Source organism: Cynocephalus volans, chromosome 9 (assembly GCF_027409185.1).
Source record: "Cynocephalus volans isolate mCynVol1 chromosome 9, mCynVol1.pri, whole genome shotgun sequence".
Taxonomy (NCBI): domain Eukaryota; kingdom Metazoa; phylum Chordata; class Mammalia; order Dermoptera; family Cynocephalidae; genus Cynocephalus; species Cynocephalus volans.
Window position 1 is genome coordinate 151,810,564 of NC_084468.1, and position 20,630 is coordinate 151,831,193.

At 45.0% G+C, this 20,630-nt stretch overlaps 1 protein-coding gene across 1 annotated transcript in view; it reads left to right on the plus strand.

Annotated features, from left to right (window-relative positions):
- LOC134385853 (uncharacterized) overlaps nt 1-18,078 on the plus strand; it is a 64,110-nt gene extending 46,032 nt beyond the window's left edge. Inside the window, exons 2-3 of the mRNA XM_063107521.1 lie at nt 14,318-14,428; nt 17,223-18,078. Of these exons, the coding sequence (XP_062963591.1) occupies nt 14,318-14,428; nt 17,223-17,236 (125 nt within the window). The 3' untranslated portion in view covers nt 17,237-18,078. The remainder of the gene's footprint in view (nt 1-14,317; nt 14,429-17,222) is intronic.
- Nucleotides 18,079-20,630: the final 2,552 nt, after the last annotated feature.

The following is a 20,630-nucleotide window of genomic DNA, read 5'->3' on the forward strand; positions in this document are numbered from 1 at the left end:
TAGTGTTAGGTTTAGGGTTACTGTTAAGGTTAAGGCTAGGGTTTGGGGTAGGTTTAGGGTTAGGTTTAGGGTTAGGCTTTGGGTTGGTTTAGGGTTATGTTTAGGGTTACTGTTAAGGTTAGTGTTAGGCTTAGGATTAGGGTTAGTGCTAGGATTAGGGCTAGGGCTAGGCCTAGGTCTAGCGTTAGGTTTACAGCTACAGATAGTGCTAGCGTTAGGGTTAGGGTTAGGGTTACAAAGATGGTTAGTGTTAAGGATAGGGTTATTGTTAGAGTTAAGGCTATCGTTCGGGGTATGGTTAGAGGTAGGTTTAGGGTTAGGGTTAGGTTTTGGGTCGGATTAGGGATAGTGTTAGGGTTACTGTTATGGTTAGGGTCAGGCTTAGGGTTAGGGTTAGAGTTAGGGCTAGGGCTAGGGCTAAGGCTAGGGTTAGGGTTCGGGTTAGGGTTAGGGATAGGGTTTAGGGTGACATCTCCCCAACCAGTTGTTCTGTCAGCCATGCTGTACGGTGACCTCACTGTTCCCGGGGACTCTCCCCACTGAGCGGCCTGACACAGCATGCTACTTCCTGCAGCCTCTTCTGTGCACTGAGCCCTGGAGGAGATTGCGTTCACTGCACACAGTCTGTGCTGCCCTGGGGCTGTGTCCTTTTCCTCCTGTGTGCTGCCCAGTTCCTGGTAGAAGGTGGACACATGCAGAGATGCATCCAGGGTGGCAGAGGTGGCAGCCACTCACTGTGCTGGGCATGTTCTACTTCCATGCAGTGGCGAAGTGGTGTAGTCACACCTGTAGGCAGCCGCAGCTGAGCTGGAACCATGCTGCATCACTCTGCTGTTCTGTCACTGTGGTAAGTATCTTCCCCAGTGTGACCTTAAGGCTCATTGTTTATAAAGTTGGGGACAACCAGTGATGGCCACCTCTTCCCAGGCTGTGCTGAGTGTGATCACATGGTGCAGAGCAGGCTGGGAGCTGTAAAGGACTGCACAAAGGAAGTGATGTTTTGACAGAAGAAGATGGCCTGCCAAGTGTTGCAAAGGGTCCTGGCCTTGGATTCAGGAAACTGGGGTGGTGATGCTGCTGATGGCACATGCATATCCCCTCGGCATGCCTGAGTTCACCTGACACTGGGGCAGCAGGTCTTCTGCAGGCCTACAGCACCGTCTCCCCAGAAAAGTGTGCATGTGCACACACATGCACACCTGCACACAAACACATGCACACACCTGCACTCAGCGCAAGAACAAAGAAGAGGAAGATCGCATGACACACACACTGGTCTCCTGGGTGGAAGGACTGGATTTTAAATGGTATTCTCCATTCAGACTGAACTACCGATTTACTTATAAGCATTATAACTTTGGCTTCATAATACATGCCTATAAAATGGGAAACTAGGTAATGTACTTAGTAGGTGAGTGTTCAGTGGATAGTATTTAACATGTTAATGTTTTTGTAAATATAAAATAATCTGCAAATTATACAACATTTAAATATCACTTCAATGAGAATAAAAGGTTTTGAAAGTCCCACCCAGCAGAGCTGGTCCACGTTCATGGCCTGGTCATGTCTTCCGGGCTGTCGCTCCCATTCGATTCCCTCTGCCTCTGTGTCTGTCTCACTCTCTCACACAGATTCACTTACATATAGGTGTGTAGCACAGTGACAACACATAAACATTGTTTTTCCACCTGAGTTCCTGGATACAGACTGGCCTTCATGACCTGTTTATGTGACAATTTATGTAACGTCTCTGCACACGGGAAGCTCAGCAGCTGCTCAAAGTTCCCTGGTCTGTGTGGACCATATTTTAACACCCAGTCGTTCTGCAGGGATATCAGTGATGTGGCCAGCCCCTTTCAATCTTGAAAACCTGGGCAGCTGTGGTGTGGCGTAACTTCCTAGCATCACCGCTGCCTGGCACGTGGACACACGTGGGCACTTTGGTAGGAGCTGCTGAGTGGCTTCTGCGACAGGGGTATCTATGAACACATTTCCCGGAGCATCCGCGGGGACCTCTTCTTCCCACATTCTCACCGGAGCTGGTCATCACCGGACATACAGACCTGCCCATCTGATGGGGCAAATGCCATCTGAATAGTGAATAAATTTCTGTGCATAATCATAAGGGAGGCCGCGGATGTCTGACATTTACTGGCCATATGAATTGCTTCCCTTTGGGACTGCAGGAATATGTGCTTTGTCCCTATGGATAAATGAGAACTCTTTGTACCACTAGGATGCATACTACCCTTTCTCTGCCCATGAAGAATTTTCCAGTCTGGGGTTTGTCTTTTCAGCTTTTGACATTATTCTGGTTTTTGTTTTGACCAGGAAAAGTCAGCATTTTCCTCTGTGGCTTCTGGCTCTCTGGTCATTCAAAAGTAGTTCCTATTTCAAGATTATGGCTATAATAACTATCAGGGCTTTGTGTTTCTACATAGAGTCTTTGATTTTTCTGTAATTTTCCTCTTACTAAAAACATAAAATGAAAATTATTCAGATCTTTCTCATATTATGCGGCCAGATACAAAAGGCCACATAACATATAACTGTACTGATAGGAACAATCAACGATAGGTAAATTCACACACACAGAAAATGGAGTGGTTGTCAGGGACTGGGAGAGGCGGGATGGGGAGTGACAGCTTAATGGCTACAGAGTCGATGAAGCTGTTCGATCACTAGATGGTGGTAAGGGTTGCACCATATTAAAAATGTACTTAATGCCACTGAATGGTAATTTTGAAAATATTAAAACACTTTATTTTATATAAGGGATATTATTGAAAATAAAAGATGAAAAAATTTGAGGAGATGCAGGACACAGACAAAAATGAGGAGAAACAGAACATCAAGGAAGGGCAAGAACAGATCTGGAGTGGGGACTGGTGAGGGTGTTTGTGGGAGCTCTGGAGCCAGGGCTCCCCTGGGTGCTGGTGTTTCTTCTAATTCTTTTGATGTTTCAGGAGCGGTTATGTCAGCTTGCTCTAGCTCTACCTCTGGATCTTGATCTTTCTCCTGATCTTTCTCTTGATCTTTCTGTTGCTCCTGCTCTGGATCTTGCATCTGCTCTACCTCTTGCTCTGGATCTTGGTCCCACTCTACCTCTTGCTCGGGCTTGGGCTCTGGATCTTGCTCTCGCTCTGCCTCTGGCAGTGGAGGTGGAGCTGGGGCTGGAACTCGAGTCGAACATGGCAGCAGCTCTTGGGAGAGTTGTTCAGCCTGGGCGGAAGCTGGAACTGGAGAGACAACAATTGAAAATATAAATGTGAGTTTCTATGTCTCGTCCAATGACACTGTCTTTCTAGAAGCACAAGTCCAGAGACCCAGCCTCAGGAAGTCTCCCTACACTGCAGAACACTGCATGATTGTTTTGAGTACTCAGTGCCCGTGTCCCCAGCCTGCTTCTGGAAACTCTGCTCTGTGTGGCCCAGCCCAGCCCCCTCCGCAAACACACACAGGCACCCACCCTCTTCCTCCTCACCCTCAGTCTCCGCCTCACTAGGCTCCAGGTGCTCCAGCTTCTCCAGCTGCGCCAGAAGATGATCAGCCATGTGCTCCACCTCTGATCCTGGCATACTGGCATTTACATAGGCCCACAGAAACTTCAAGGAATGGAATTCAGGAGGCTCATGGAAATGAGTGGAATAGAATTCCATCCAGATCTTTAAGACAGAGGACATGGCACTGGGGGAGACAGGTGGGCAACAGCATCAGAGGCCTGGCCTATCCCTCTATGCTGCCCTCCCAGGGCTCCCCTGAGTGAGCTGCAGTCTTGGACCCTCTGCCCCTGCCTGTCCATAGACCAGCCCGTTCAATGTCCACCCCAAGTATGGCAGTTCTGGCACAGATGGGCCTGGCAGCCAAGGAGGGGCTGGCAAAAGCCTCCATGGGAGGAGCCTTCAACCACTGATGTGACCACATTTCCCTTCTTCAGGGAAACCTGACACCCTCCTATGTCTGTGTCACTGCTCCGCCCCTGCTGGAATGACCTGTCCACACCAGGAGGGTGCTGTCTGCTCTGGGCATTACTCTCTGGCACACAGGAGGTGTCCAGGAATATCTGATAAATGAGGAAACAGAGGGAGGCTCTGCTCCCCTGGCCTACCCAGGGCTCTTGGAAAAGCCCAAACTTGAGCTCACACGTGAATGTACTGCCCAAGTGTCTGCATGAAAATCTGCATCTCCTTTTCCCACTGACACCGATCTCTTGGCCCTGACCACACTCTGCGTCCCCAGCACCAGATGAGCCTGCCCATGGAGTCTCCAGCCCCGAGTGTGAGCGGGATGCTCTGCACACCTCCTGCTCTGGCTCAGCACGGGCTCTGAGGGTGTGGGCAGGGCTGGGTGGGAGGGGGTGGGGATGGATTCTCTCTGGGCTCACTCTGCTCTCCAGCCTCTCACACACCCTACGGTGCCTGGGACCCCATCCCCAGCCGTCTTGACTCCTTTCCCTGCAGGGAAAGCCTTGAGCCCTCAGCCCTGTAGCAGGAATCATAAGATGTGTGAGAGCCAGAGTTCTGCCAGCCCCCGACCCACAGGCCCCCGCAGACCACACGCAGTTGTGTGCAGATGGGAGCCCCTCCTTCTGCACCCAAACCCCACTTACCATTTTAGCTGCTCCAGGGATTCGCCATCCCCGTCACAATCGGAAATCATGTTTCCATACCTAGAGGAGGTCAGGAGTGTGTCAAATCTACCACATGGTGGCACTACCTGCTTCTCCTGTCTACTGTGACTGTCTCACCTCTGACTAGAATGGAAGCCCAGGAGGGCAGGGAATGTAGTCTCCTCGGTTTATTGGATTATGGTCAGTGCCCAGAAAGTGACTGCACATAGTGTGGCTTCACATATGTTTGTTGAAGGAATGAACCCCAACCAACTCCTCCCAAGATATCTGGGTGCACCTGAAGCCGCTCTGCCCGCCCCTGGTCTCCCTGCTTTGAACACACCCAGCGGCCTGCAGATAGAATCCCAAATTTCCTGTAAAAATGTGAAAACAGTGAAGCCCAAGTCAACGAGGTCAGTGAGGGGGTGACAGAGACTTCCTTGTGGGGGGGCAGGAATCCTGAATGAGGACGACCCGTGGCCCCTCCAGCAGACCTTCCACAGGGCTGGACTCAGGAGCAGCACTTTCCATGGGGGACCCACTGGAGCTTGTTCCTGTTACCACCCACTGAACACAAGTGGAAACTGAGGCTCAGAGGGGTGTGGTGACAGTCCCAAGACTCACAGCTGGGAGGCGGCCTAGTGATACTGTGCAATCGACGACCAGACTGCTCACCTGAGGAAAAGCAGGTGCAGCACATGCCGGGGACTGGCAAAGTTCCTGTACGTTGACAGAAACAGGTGGACATAAGATTGGTCACCACCCAAGACAGCAGGCACCAGGTGCTCCACCCGATGCTTCAGGGAGCGTGCCGGGACAGGCCACACCCTGTGGGTGGCATCCGAGCTCAATGAAGATGTGTCTTCACTCTAGGACAGGACAGGGGAGAGATACACAGTGACAGCACCGTGAACCCCAAGGAGGGAAGGGGCTGGAGGCCAGTCTTAACCCCAGGGAGGACATGAGAAGACAGCCTGAGGGCCCAGGGTTAATGTACAGGGTGGTGGTTGCCACCCCGGCAGTCCCCTTTCACCCTCCAGCCATGACCTGAGGTGTGAACACACCAGGACCAGCAGGTTTATAAATCCCCCACCCTCTGCCCCTGCCCAGGGAGGGTGTCCCATGTCCCCATTCCCCACACACTCAGGAGGAGGGGGTGTGGTCACCCAGGGAGGCTCATAGTGCTGGCCTGACCTTGCCCAGACTCCTGTGGGCCACCTGACATTACCTTTGGGGACCTCCTCCCAGACGGCCACAGGGGTCGAGGGCGAGGGCTGAACCAGCGCCGGAAGCATTGGCCAAGTCTCTCAGCACAGGGCTTCCTGGGGCTACGGCCCCGGGACCTTGGGAAACAGCACAACATCTCACTCTGCCTGTGGCCAAGTGAGCTGGGGAAGGGGCTGTGTATAGAATGTGGGTGCCAGGTTACCGAGTTCCGAGTTCTGTTGGGGTCTGTTGTCAAGGAAGTGAAGTCAGTTCCTGATACCTCATTTCCTGGGCCCCTCCTCTGTGTACAAGACTGCAAGTGCCCCTCTGGGTACATGACTGCTGACCCTCCATCCCCATGAACTCTCTCTATTGCCCACACTTCCACCAACACTGCCTGACCACACCCCTGTGCAAGGCCTGGGTGCAGCCAGCATCACAGCTCGGAGGAGATACACGTAGGTTCATCCCCAGCTCCTGCTTCTTATCACTTATGTGACCCTGGACAAGCCATTGTCACTCTCATGACCTCCCCAGTCTCCCCTTTTGCACACTGGGGATCATTCTAGCATCTTCCTCCTAGGGATGGCATCAGGCATGTGTGAGAAAACATCTCTGAAACCTATGACCGGTGTCACATGCAGCTAATAAACAAGACTAGAGATAAAATCCATGACGGTGTGGAAGGTAGCATGGAATACGAATAACGACAGGTCTGGTTCCTGTCATATAATCTTGAAAATGTCACTTTTGCTCTTGGTCTACTTTCCCTGTCTGCACCATGCGACAGTTGGAATTTCCTGCATTCACATACTGCTTTCCTCTATAAAACCTCACAATGGCTTCGTGTGTATTTAGGTTAGGACTCAAGTGCCACATCTCTGTCTGTGTGGTTGGTGACTCCTCAGGGGTTCCCAGTGGTCCCCACCACCTGCTGCACACATCCTCACGTCATCCCCTGCCCTGCAGTGTGGACTGGACTTAGTGACTCACTTCTAACCAATAGAGTATCAAAAGTGAGAAGGTGTCACTTTCTAAATGTCATTGTAACACGCCTGTCTCTAGAGTCTTGTGTTCTGTCTCCTCTGCCCTCTCTGTGTGTATCTACCATATGCCAAGCATGGTCCCGAGAGCTGGAGAAAGAGCTGATTCAGCTGCACCCTGGCTTGGGAGATGATCCCAGCATAAGGAAAATGAGAAGACGTGCTATTGGGTGGCTGCCATTCTAAGAGAGGAAAGGGTAAAGTGATCCAGGAGGCCATCAGAATATTCTAGATTACGAAGCTCCCTGAAGATGGTAGGAAATGAACACCATGTGCAGAGAAGAACCAGAGGCGTTTGGTCCATTAAGATGACAGCAACATGTAACTGATGTGTAAGATGTAAGTAAGTAAGAAATATTATTCACAAATTCAAATCCTATTTTCAAAATCATTGAATGGCAGGGACAAGTGCTCATGTTAAATGCAAACATAACTAGAATTGAGGAAGGTTCCATTTTTGGAATAACTTTATATCTCCATTAGATGAAAGTATGCAGATATGTTCAGCAATTCCTTTCAAATTGTATAAAATATCCATTTTTGACATAATCAGGATTCCACCCCCATACTTTGGCTTCACACCCCATTTTCTTTACACCAGACACACATCCATTGCTGTGATTTAGATCCATTGCTGTCAACACTATCCCAGCCCACAGCCTACTGGTCCTGGGAGACAGCAACTCTATCACTATATTGTGTGCAGAATCCAGGAAGGGCCTAACACGGGGACTCCATAAATACTCCCTGAAATGCTGCACTTGAGAAGAGGCTATGATTTTATTACCTGGTGCTCTGCCTACACATGTTATCACTCTGCATTATGTCATGATCCTTAGTCCCCCTCACCTGACAGTCAGCAACCCAGGAGCAGAGTCTACACCTCGGTCTGCCCATATCCCAGACCCACAGCCCAGCACCTGGCAAGTAATAGGTGCCAAGTACTGATGAATGAATTATCTGGAAACATGTGAAACAGGATTCATCAAGAATACCCAGATGGAAGGTCACCATGAACATGCTGCTTGATAACCTGCCAGCCCTTTAATTCTGTCTGCCCACCACTTCCTTCAGCCGGGAACTGCCTGGGCACAAAGGTTTCTCAGAGTCACCATCCTGCCTTGACTTCTGCCGTTCATTTTAGCCTCCTTGATTGTCCTACTTACTGTGGGTTTCTTCACTCTCAGTCTCAGGGGACACCTCTGAACCCCTAAGGTAGCCCACTGGTTCTTCCTTCTCTGTCCAACACATTCCTCTTGCTTCTGTGCATGGCCTTGATAGCAGTGTCACAGGCAATCCCAGGAAACTGACACCCCAGCATGCTGACCTTGGGCACCCACACTAGTCAAGGGAGCCTTCTCACCTCAACTCCTGCAGAATCCCCCTAGGAATAGGGGAAGCAGATGTGTACACATGTGTAGGGAGGAAAGGGGGGTCTCATGACATCTTAGTTAGAAGATGATTACAAATTTCTTAAACATTAGTAGAAAATTGTGGTTCATTTGTCCTGGCATGCAACTGAATGATCAAAAATCTGTGAAAAATTCTGATACCAATGACCAAAAACATGATCCAAACAATATGACCATAGAGGTGCTTTTCTTTTATGCTTAGGACTATTGTTTAAAAATGTGGTATTAAGGAGAATGTCAACAATATTGGGGGAGGCTCTGGAATGATGCTGAGTAGAAAATGGACAATAGATTACTTTTTTTGAGAATTGAGAGAAGCTATTTTGCAGAAAGTGGCAAGTGAGCTTGACTTTTAAAAATGAAGAGCATTAAAGCAAGTAAGTTTAGTGGAAAGTAGATGATATTTGGGGGAGGGGTGACGTGTTAAGTTACAAGAGGCAAAGAAATGGAAAGAACACATGTTTTGCAAAGGGAAAAATCATTCCTGTAAAACATCAGAATTGGCGTTTTCTTGCTGTTCTTTTTGTGCCTATGTAGTATCTTCTTTCTGCTGTAACTTCCAACTTGGGTTCTAGGTACTCTGTGTATGTGTGTGTTTACAAGAGAGAAATTGATAAAACTTAGTAAGCCCTAGAAAATTCTAGAGGTCTGAAATAAACAGCTATTTTTCAAGTTTATGTAGTTAAAAAGCAAAACAAAACAAAAACAGTGTCATCTGCTCCTATTAGGTAAATAAATATATGATCATATTGGAATCTTTGTGTGTGTGTGTGGCTGGCCAATATAGGGATCCACACCCTTGACCTTGGTGATACGAGGCTGTGCTCTAACCAGCTGAGCTACCAGCCAGCCTATACATGATCATATTGGAATAATATGCAACAGAGATATACTCTGCTGCTATGGAGAATAAGCTGATTGCAAGGAAAAAAGATGCTCACAGATAAGGCAAGGGTAGGCTTTTTGTCCCCCATTGTGGAATAGTACAGGGAACAATGCAAATGTATTGAGGCTGGTAATTCCAAGTCATGGGAGGGAAATAAAAATGATGACTCTGGAAGAATAGTTTCAAATGTCAAGGAGTTTGAGGCAGGTGATCAATTTAGTGAAATGACAATTGCTTTAGGAGAGGCTGTTTCTTTGAAAGGATTGATACATACAGCAAGGCAAGGTAGGTGACTGTGCTGTTAAGTTTTTAATATTGCTATGCGTTTTAACTTTAAATATATTTGTGACTTTGCATGTAGCTCTGAATTTTGAGTGTCACAATTATTTAAGAATCTTTTATGGATTTGATTACTATAGCTATCACTGTAATTCGATGAGGTTTTAGAACTACATTCCATTTCTAAATTTGGTTTTATTATTTCCAAGTGCCAAAAAACTTGAACACAGAACCATCTCTTATTCTATAATAAAAAGCAATAGAGACAAGTTATTCAGTTGAAAAAAATTACTTTTTTTTTTCTTTTCAAAGATGGCCGGTAAGGGGATCCTATCCCTTGATGTGGTGTTGTCAGCACCACGCTCTTCCAAGTGAGCCAATCAGCCATCCCTCCGTAGGGATCCGAACCCGTGGCCCTGGTGCTGTCAGCACCGCACTCTCCAAGTGCGCACGGGCCGGCCCTGCTCCAGGGTAGTTTTGGATGCTTCCCTCCTTTCTTCTCAGAATTTTCATTTTCCCATGTTCTCCTGGACAACTTCAACCCTGCTAACAATTAAAACCCATCAGATCTGTCTGTCATGGTGTGGACTGGCTCCCACGCAGAAGACTCAGGGCCTCTTTGAACTAGGACTTGCATTGGCTGCAACTCAACCAAGCCGAGGTGCCGATCTTGTGATTGCACTTAGCATGTGCTATGAATGGAGAGAAATGAAGTGAAAAGTGCCTATGAGATGCGAAGTCAAACTTGTCACGTTCCTAGTCCCCTCTCTGGGCTTCTCTCCATCTTCAGCTCCACCTCACTGTTTACCCCTTAAAGAAGCCAGATGCTCTCTAATTCGTATGTGCACGAAACACTTTGTTTCAAATAACGGGTATTAAATGACTATTTGTTGGAAGTTCTGTACCCTAAATTTGTAGGTGTCCTTTATGTGACTGGCGATGGCATGAATACCTAGTGTTAACAGTCTTTGGTGTGCTCAGCATTAATATCCTTTAGGAATTGTCATGGAAACTTGTAAAATTAAAAAAAAATCCAAATGCATGTCATCTGGCCTTGGAGTCCAGTTCTTCAGTACACACTCTGCTGATTTGGGCACTTCAGTCAAGAACCCAGTCAAAGAACCTCACAGAGTCACCCACAGGCCACGAAGACACAGCACACGAGCAAGACTGTCCCGTGCTGCCCTGTTAACCATGAGCAGATGCCAAGGGCCCCAGATGTTTCAGCAAATCCTCTAGTTTCAGCAAATCCTCTAATATGAAACAGGCCAAAGCAAACAAACAAAAAAGGAAAAAGCGAATTGGAAGAAATAGAGATCATGCAAGGGAAACAGAAAATACCATTGACTTCCTCAGAGTTATAGGAGAGAAACTGTTGGACTTACTGAAGAAGAACAGACATTGTTAAAGTAGAAGAGGGAGAAGATGAATCAAATAACCATGAGGTCATTTAGAAATTAAAAATATAACTGTTGAAATTTTTGTTTGTTTGTTTTGTGTGTGTGTGTGTGACAGGTAAGGGGGTTGCAACCCTAGGCGTGGTGTCGCCCGCACCGCGCTCAGCCAGTGAGCGCACCGGCCATCCCTATGTGGTATCCGAACCCGCGGCAGCGCCCCTGCGCTCCCAGCGCCGCTCTCTCCCGAGTGCGCCACGGGGCGGCCCATAAGTGTTGAAATTTAAATTAGAAAACAACTCACTAGAAAGATGAGAAAATAACACACAGGAAGCCTGATTAGATCAAAAAGACAAAAGGATAACGAGAAAGATACAATTGAAAAAAAGCATAAAAAAGTAAAAGGAGTAAAAGGAAAGAGAGAGAAACCGGAAGTGCGTGTCCGCAGAGCCAGAGTCTGAACAACACGCGCTCCAGGAAGAGCCGCGGAGATGGGCAGGAGGAGAGAACCGTGGGAGAAAGGAGGAAGGGACAGGTCCCGGAGGTCCCCAGAGGTCCCCACGTGGAGAGTGACGATGGGTCCACACGCCACCCCGCACTGGGGAAGCACAGGGGACACCGTGTCCACTCTGGGTGTGGGGGTCCAGGGGACGGACCCTGCGGAGGAGCCTCAAGACGGAGACGACAGGGGAGTCCGGCCTTCAGCGTCTCGTGCAGAGTCGGTTCCGATCTCCGCTTTTCCTCGTCAAACGTGAGTCCGACAAGGCGAGGACGGGCCTCTGGACGTTGAGCAGCCCAAGACCGTTTTCTTAGCAGTCTATGGGGGGGCGTCTCCCACTACGGAGAAGACATAAACCCGGACAGGCGACAGGGCCCTGGTGACGGCCACGGGGGATCGTACCGACCCCGACTGCTCGGAGGCTGCAGTGTAGACATCGGCTCCCAGGAGGTGTCGTCCAGAGCACCACATGGGTCCCTGAGGCGTTCACCTGTGGTGACAGCAGCTGCCCTAACCGGGACAGTGCGCGTGCGCAGACGCCACCGCGCACAGAGGACACGCGGTCCGCGCCGGGCTGTCAGCCGCGTCCCCGCAGCCGCCGGTGCGCGGCGCTCAGAGCCGCCGACGGGAAGCCGCGGTCGCGGGGTGCGCTCTCCGTGGCGCCTCCTGGTGGCCCTGCCTGCAGCTGCCGCCCCCAGGCCGCCCGTCCCGGGGACAGGGGCGCACGACCGGCCGCTCTCCACTCCCTGCTCCCGCCCCTCTGCGGCCGATGACAGCGGGTTCCAGCGACACGACGGATTCCCACGGGCGCTCCAGGTCGGTGCAAGGGGTCCGCGCTGACGAGGCGCGAGCACAGCCGTGGGGGGGACCCGCGTGGGCTGTCGTCGGCCGACGGTCCTGGCGGTTCCTCGGCCCCAGGCTGGCAGGCACAGTCCGCCGCGTGACAGTCCTGTCCGCGGAGCCGTGTGCTATGAAAGCCACACGGTCACCACGAGCGACGGGTGAGAACAAAGAGCGCGGGGAGCGCTGATCACAGGACACAGACCGGCGACGAGTGAACTCGCTCAGTCGTCTGCACCAGACATTTTGACATTTTGACACTGGAAAAATTCAGGCTTGGTAAAGGCCTTTCCTATGGCCTGGCTACATCAGGATTTCAACCCAGGTCTGTCTGGAAAGCTTTCTTGCAATGTCCCTTTTACGAGAATTAACCACAGTCATTCAGCTAGTTGTTATCAGAGCTGGATCATTCACTGACTAATCATTTATTCAAAACTTATATGTTGAATGCTGACTCTAAAGATGGTTTCCTTGCTCATAGAATTAATAGCAGAGTCCAATGATATGAGTACTCAATTTAGTGCTAATCTAATAAAGAAATGTAAATGTTCAATGCAAAATTAGTTCATGTTTTAGAGCTATTCCGTTTGCTCCAGACATCCGCATGCAAGGAGACGACAGTTACTTAGAATGCCATTTAAGGGCCGAGCCCATGGCTCACTCGGGAGAGTGTGGCGTTGGGAGCGCGGCGACGCTTCCGCCGCGGGTTCGGATCCTATATAGGAATGGCCGGTGCACTCAGCCAGTGAGTGCACGTCACGAAAAAGACAAAAAAAAAAAAAAAAAGGAGGGGGGGGCGAACTGCTCTGTGTGAAATGCATTGTTGACTCACTGAACTTAAACATTCTCATTTACTTGTCTTTGCTTCTTTAGCAGTTAGACCAAATGCTATCGTATTTTTTTGTCATTCTTATAGATTTTCAGATTATCTTCTAAAGCAGACCCATGGTGAGGTGTTGGTTATATGTGACTAGGCATGCCCTAAATTGAAGAGTTAAATTAAATTACTCTTTATGTAACACTTCTTTCCAAGTATTGAGTCTAATTTCTGCTACTTACTAAGCAACTCATCAGTGATTTTATTTTCAGTGCCTTAATCCATTTATTGTTTGTTTAAGGTCCTTTAAAAAACAAGTTTTACTGCTATTTTATAATCAGTTTGACTAAACAGCAAACACTGGGTTAATATTAAAATACTGTTTTTGGTATAATTTTATCTGCAGTGAAAGTTAATCTGACATGTTTGTCAGTTGATGACAAATGAGATGAAATGGTTAACAACTAGAGCATTTAGGCAAAATCTTAAAGTATATTTAAAATTAGCCATCTTATATTTATCTGAAATACTCTTTATTCTTTGAGACACCAACCAATATTTCCTTTAAAAGTACATCTGATCAATTTCAAAGTGAAGAAAAATAAAGCCAGAGCCAGTTTTTAAAATTATTCCCTCTTGTAATGTTCTGAGTGCCGGAATTTATTTTACAGTTCCAGCTAAGCAGCCTTCTGGAGTGAAAAGCAGGGGATGAATAGTGTCTAAATCTACTTTAGGAGAGAGCTTGTTTATCAAGCTACACCTCATTTTCCTTTATCTGTCACTGTGTAAATAATAGGTAGAATTTCTTGGTTGGTTGTTTTCTGCGTGCACAGCATAAAGCTTATAGACAACCAGCTGTAGGAATTTTGTTTCTTCCTTAAGGTTTTCTTTTTTTGCTAAGCTTCCTTCCCCATCTCACCTTCCTGTCGGCAACAGGATCCAAATCAAATGATGTAGTAGATTAGAGTCTTCATGTCTATCTTTAAACTTATACATTTATTCTGGAAATGAAATATGGGTTTTTTTGCAGGATGAAATAGAAATTACAGTGAAGTAGACTATTAGTTATACATTTTTTTTTAGATTTCTACATTTTGTTTGGCAACATTTTTCTGTAAAGGTAATATGTTAATAAGGATTAACTCTGTCTAACAGCATTTATCAGAGAACTCAGCATATTAGGGGTTTAAACAGTATAGAAATTTATTTCTCTCTCAAAAAGGAAGTTTAGCAGTAGGCATTCTATGGCCCTATGTTGTCTCCATGATCTTGAGAGACCAAAGCTCCTGCCTCCTCCTCCTCTGACATTTTGATTCTGCCTTTAATTCTTAGGATCCCCTCACATTACCAGATGGCTGCTGGGGCTGCAGCTGTCTCGTGTACATTCCATGTTGCACGGAGGAGGGAAGCAAAGCAGGGAGGACAGAAGGAACGCATTTCCAGGTGAATTGGCAGTTTTCCGGGAAATTCCACATAGCATTATGTGTCATTAGCTTGAACTTTAATAGCATGGTCACACCTAGCTGAAAAGGAGATTGGGAAGTGTAGTCTTTTAATGTTAAGTTTAAAAAGGGGAGGGTGGATATTATGTTCAATTAGCAGTCATGGTCATTGTTCATGGACATGATGATTACTTCTCTGGTTTTCATTTTTCACATGTTTAAAATGGGCAGAAGTGCATCTTCCTCATGATGCTTTTATGAGGATTAAGGGGCATGCTGTATGGATGATATTCAGGCTTGGGACATAGTAAACATTAACATGGTTGCTTTTCTAATTCTCATTTCCCTTATTATTACTATACCATTAGGGCAGCAGGAAGCCTCGAGGCTTTGTGGACTCTTCTGATGATCCACAGTAACTTGTGAATTATTTCACTTTAGGAACCAGTGTGTGCTTTGTTCTACAATTGGTATCTACTTGCATGTTTCTTCTATAAGCCTTACACAGCCCTTCTAACATTATGCCCTATATATAACCGAAAACAGGGGATTAGTCACTCCTTGAAGTGGAAAAGGATTAGCCATAGAGGGTAATTAATCTATTCTGGAATTTTGGGGACTACAGATTTCACTGAAACCATCAGCCTGTCTAAAGAGCAGCTCTTTAGGGAAGAGCACTAAATGGGAGTCAGAAAAGAAGGGCAGCCTCAGGCAAGTCACTGGGCAGTGTCCCTGTTAATGGAGGAGGTGACTTGGCTGATCTCTGAGGTCCTTCTTACTTCTTAAATAATATGATTGTAGGAATCTCATTCTCTTCGGATCCTTTAAGCCACACATAGGTTTTTGTGGTGTTTGGTAACTTTTATATGTAGACTCACAGTGAGGGACTGATCTGGTGGTGCTGAAGGAGCTCCTAAAATTTACACCCTTGACTTTTGCTGCCTGACCTCTTTGTCTCTCTCTTAAATTCTAATAATTGCAGATTATTCAGATTTGAACTACTCCTGAGAGTGAAAAAGTTTAGTGATACACTCTTACATTTTTTAATCAAACTTTTATTTTATTTAAAACTTTTTTTTCCATTTTGATTAATAACTTGTTAATTGAAACCGAATTCTGAATTGAACCCAGATCTGATTCCTTCTTAATATTTTAACCAACGAGACTAAAAATCAAAGAAAAGAGAATTCCAGGCATAGGAGAGTTTATCATTTAGTTTCCCCTTGGCTCCCATGTTAGACCTGAGCTGGTCTGGCTGGGCTGGGTCTCCCCCTGTGACATTTTGGATCACAGCAACTCCACGCAGCCTGTAGAGGCATGGGGCTCCCGGGGAAGACAGAAGTGACTACCAGCTGGCTCTGGTTTCATGATCACCAGCTGTGGGGAGAAGGAGCCGAGAAGAGAATCCCTCCTCTCAGTGCTGCTAGGCTGTGTTGGGTGGTAGCTGCACAGGGGCACACACCTGGGAGACTGAAGGGAGGGGAACTGTTTGCTAGCTCAGTCTTGCATCAGAGCACTAGAGTCTAATTCCTACAAATGACCAGCAGCCCTGTGGTCTCCTTCTTTCTAATTCTGGGGTGTATCAGGCTTGGCAAGTATAACGATGGCAAGTACATTGTTGTCTGGTAGGAGCTGACTCACAAGGCCATGGCAAGAGCTGGTGGGGATTGAGGGAGATGCATTTTGCTCTCACCTTGAGCATCAGAACCTGGTCTGTGCATCCGAATTCTCCTGGGTCCCAGGGCTCTCCTCATCCTGCAAAGTCCTTACCAATGTGTCAGTTGTTCCCTTTCTCACAGATAAAGCCAGTTGACTAAACATCCCAGTGTCTCTGCTCATGGTCCCCAATGTCTCCTGTTTATCACAACAGCAGCCTGGAGGCTGAGGCCAGGGTAGGGCGGCACCAGGTGAAGCGCCCCCCATTTACTAGCCACAGAACTATGAGCAGGTTTCTCATCCAAAATATGGGCATGGGGCAGTAAGTCTTTAAAGACAGCCACACAGTGTCTTTCAGCCCACAAGCTTTTCTGAGATATGATTTTGCCACTTCCGCATCAGTAGGTGGGGCCTGATCTCCTCCCCCTGAGTCTGGGCTGGCCATCTTGATTCCCCTATAGCCAGTGGAATATTGGGGAGGGGCACTGCCTGGATTCCAAGGCTGGGGAAGGCCACACAGCTTCCACCTGGCTTGGAATATTCCCTGCACATTCCACCACAGGCAGCTGTGGGACTCCTGAGCTTTACTCCTACAATTTTGGTAGGAATTTTTATGAAATAACCTGCATATATATATATATATATATATACATACATATATATATATGTATATATATATATACATTTTTGCATATATATATATTTTTTTCTTTCAAATGAGCAGTGTAATACTAATAACTAAGATCCCCCAAATAAAGTCAGCTAAATACCAGTTCTCTTATTTGTTACTTCTATGCCTTTGGGCAGATCATTTAAACTCTCAAAGACTTAGTTTCCTCATCTATAAAATAGGAATATTTGTAATTCCTTTTATATAGGTTTTGTGGGAGAGTTAAATGAAATCATAAATGTGAAGTATTAGAATATCTGGAGCAAGAGGTCATTAAAATACTATACTGTTACTATTATGAAAATAGACTTAGGTAACTAGCTAATTTAGCTTCCATTTATCTGTTGCTGCATAACAAACTATCCCAAATCTAATGGCTTGACACAACAACCATTTCATTAAGCTCACTAAACATGTTGGCAGAATTCTGGCAGGTTGTTAATGCTGATGGCTTGTCTCTGCTCCACAGTGTCTAGGGCATGAGTCGGGAAGATTCCGAAGGCTGGGGGTAGAGGTCTGGGGCCTGGAATCATCTGGAGGCTCCTTCACTCACATGCCTAGTTTCTGGGCTGTGGGGACTTGAAGGCTGTGTCCACCTGGCCAGTTGACTAGAGATCCTACACGTGGTCTCTCCATGTGGCTTGGACTTCTCCCAGCATGACAACTGTGTTTGGAAGGGGAGCATTCAAAGAGCAGGTTTTCCAGGTGACCAAGGAGAAGTGGCGTGGCATTTGATGACCTCACTTCAGAAGTCACATAGCATCACTTCTGCTGCATTCTATCAATTGAAGCACTCACAGGCCCACCCACAGTCAAGGAAAGAGGACATAGAACATACGTCTTATTGGGAGGAGTATCAAATAACTTGGGGCCATCTCTAATACTCTGTTTTCATTAAAGAAGTATGAAAGGTAACAAGGAATAAACATGATTTAGTTTGGAAGTGGTTTTTCTGTAAATTACTCTCAAAAGAGTAATGCAGTTGTAACCTGTCACAATCTAATATGGGCAAGCAATTAAGGGTTTTTATCAGAGGCCTAAAATCACTGTAAATTTAATCCTAGCTTTTAATCTTGTTAATCTTGGACATTTATAGTCTTAACTGTAGAATAAATCATTTGGTTTTTTTTAAATCAACATTTATTTGTACATATTTGTGGGGTACAGTATGTTGATTCAGTACATGCACATACTGCACAATAACAATGATTCATTGAGGGTAGGTAGCATAGTTTTGTACACAGTAGTCCCCCCTACCCCACACCTCTGGTAACCATTATTCTACTCTGTACTTCTATGAGAACCAATTTTTTTTTAAAAGATTCTACATATGAATGATAGCATGTGATAAAAGTTTAAAAATCATTGTGGTTCTAGGGAGGCATATTTTATTTTTCTCTTATAGAAGTTTCTTTTTCTTAGGTTTTTATGAGGATTAAATTGCCAATTTTTAAAATGTTTAGATCAGTACCAGGTATAACTCCATTATAAATGTTCATTAAATTTTTAAAAAGTCTGTAAATCCCTTTTAAAAACAATAAAAAAATATAGCAAAGTAAATTAAGTCAATACGTTTACTGATACTATATCATTAACATCATTACTATAATATTTTGTCAAAAGATTTGAACAACAAAACTGATAAATTTATTTAAAATCAAAATTCATTGTGAACAAATAAATAAGGGATTCAAATTATTTACAAGACCAATGACTTACTTGCTTGATATGAAATAATAAACAGAAATAATTACAAACTCTCCAAATTGTCAGTGATGGAAAATGTGAAAAGGGTACAAGTAAGTAGTCACAGAGGACAAACCATGACAATACTAGAGTCTTAAAATCGGTTTCTACATTTTGTCTGTTTTCTTTTTCTTTTTCATTTTCTGGTGACTGGTTGGTAAGGGGATCTAAACCCTTGATCTTGGTGTTATCAACACTGTGCTCTAATGTTTGTTTTCTTATACTGCCACAGGCTACTAAAATTTCCACAAGTCATTTCTTCTTTCCTTGAGAAACTTTAGTTGGACATTTGTGTGTCTGGTGCTATTAACTCATAATTTTACATCAAATTCTGATAACATGACATGATTGAGGTTTAATCCTAAAAAAAAAAAAAAAAATTCAAAACACACAAAACAGGAAAAAAATATCACCCTAATCTGTTTTGGAACAAATAACCTATTAAAGAGAATAAATGAGTCTGGCAGAATTCTAGAGGTGACAGAAAACAAGAGGAAACAACATTTCTTAATGTTATTTAAATATGCACACAGGAGACATGGAGATGTCCTGGGACAGAGAATCAACAGGAGCCCTACTCTTCGTGCACACAGAATAAGGCTTCATTAACAATAAAGGAACAGGTGTCTTGGGACCCATTTATACAGGCTATTAACTATTATGAGCTGCTGGTATCCAAATTTATTTTAGTACTAGGCAACTGATTAAAAATAAATACAAATTCAAATTCCATTTATTAGCATGTGAAAGCAATGCTTAGCTTTCCAGATTCTAATTTAATACAAAAGTATTTTTCTATGGTCCCGATCACAGGAGGACACTGAAATCCACATACAATATTTCCTACTCCTAAAACAAAGACCTTCATAATAAACTTGATTTGAATGGAAAAAAATGGTGAATGGCCTTTTATCTTGACCTGACAAAACCAAACAAGTTTTACAAAGAACTAAATTTTTATTCAAACTTAAATAATGATACAAACATGCATCCATCTTTTAAAAAGGAGGGGAGGGAATCACATACACCAACCTCTTGCCCTAAATTCGTGCATCTTACCACTTTTTATATTACTTATTTTGAAAAAACATGAGGAGCAATGGTTATCCACTGGTAATTTTTTACTCTCTCATTTATAATTAATGATTAAAAAATTAACGTTCAAACTATTTGAGGAAACTTCACATTTGACTAAAAATATTTAGAATGTTAGAGGGGATAATCTAGTGCAACATACTTTTTTATAGAACAAGAAAATAAGGTACAGTGAGGCTAAGTAATTTGGCTAAGGTAAACATAGCAATATTTTGACCACATAAATTGTTCAAAATACTGTTATACCATAAAATCAGTATAATGATACCGATCTTCTAAGGATGTTGTGAGAATTCAATGGGTGTAGGTTGATCTGATATTATTTCAGATTGTTACATTTACTTGCAGACTGTTTTAAAAAGTTATGGTTTATTCGCTTATATAATGTTCTGCTGGTGATATTATTTCCACTTATTACAGAGTATTAAGTGATTATGCTTTTTGTGCCACACTCTGTGGAGAATAAAGATGATACAGCGTGATCTGTATCCACAAGTATCTAGTAAAAGCCACTGGAGATATGAAATGGCAAAAAAATTTGAGAGATTGATGAGAAAGCCAAAGATAGAATCATGATTCTTAAAAACATGGTGATATTTTAAGTGGAAATAATTTGATAAGGCCAGGGTTTCTCGACCTTGGCACTGACAGCATTTTAAGCTGGATCTCTGTTGCGAGGGGCTGTGCACTGCAGGACGTTTGGTAGCACCCCTAACCTCTACCCAGTAGATACCAGTGGCACCCCCCAGTTGTAACAACCAAAAATGTCTCCACAGACACTGTCAACTGTCCTGAGGAGGGCAAAATCGCCCCTGGTTGAAAGTCACTGGATAAGTTGAAAATCACGGGATAAGGCAGACGACTATACTTTATGTTGATTTTCAAGATAATGATACATCCTAAATATCACCTAGAGGCAAAACAAATCGGGAGCTTTAGTATTCTTTTAAAGATAGCTTCAGATCTAAGGCACTGAGCAATAGGATACTTGAGTAAAGGAATAAAATCACATGTTCAGTATCAAGATGTGGCTTTG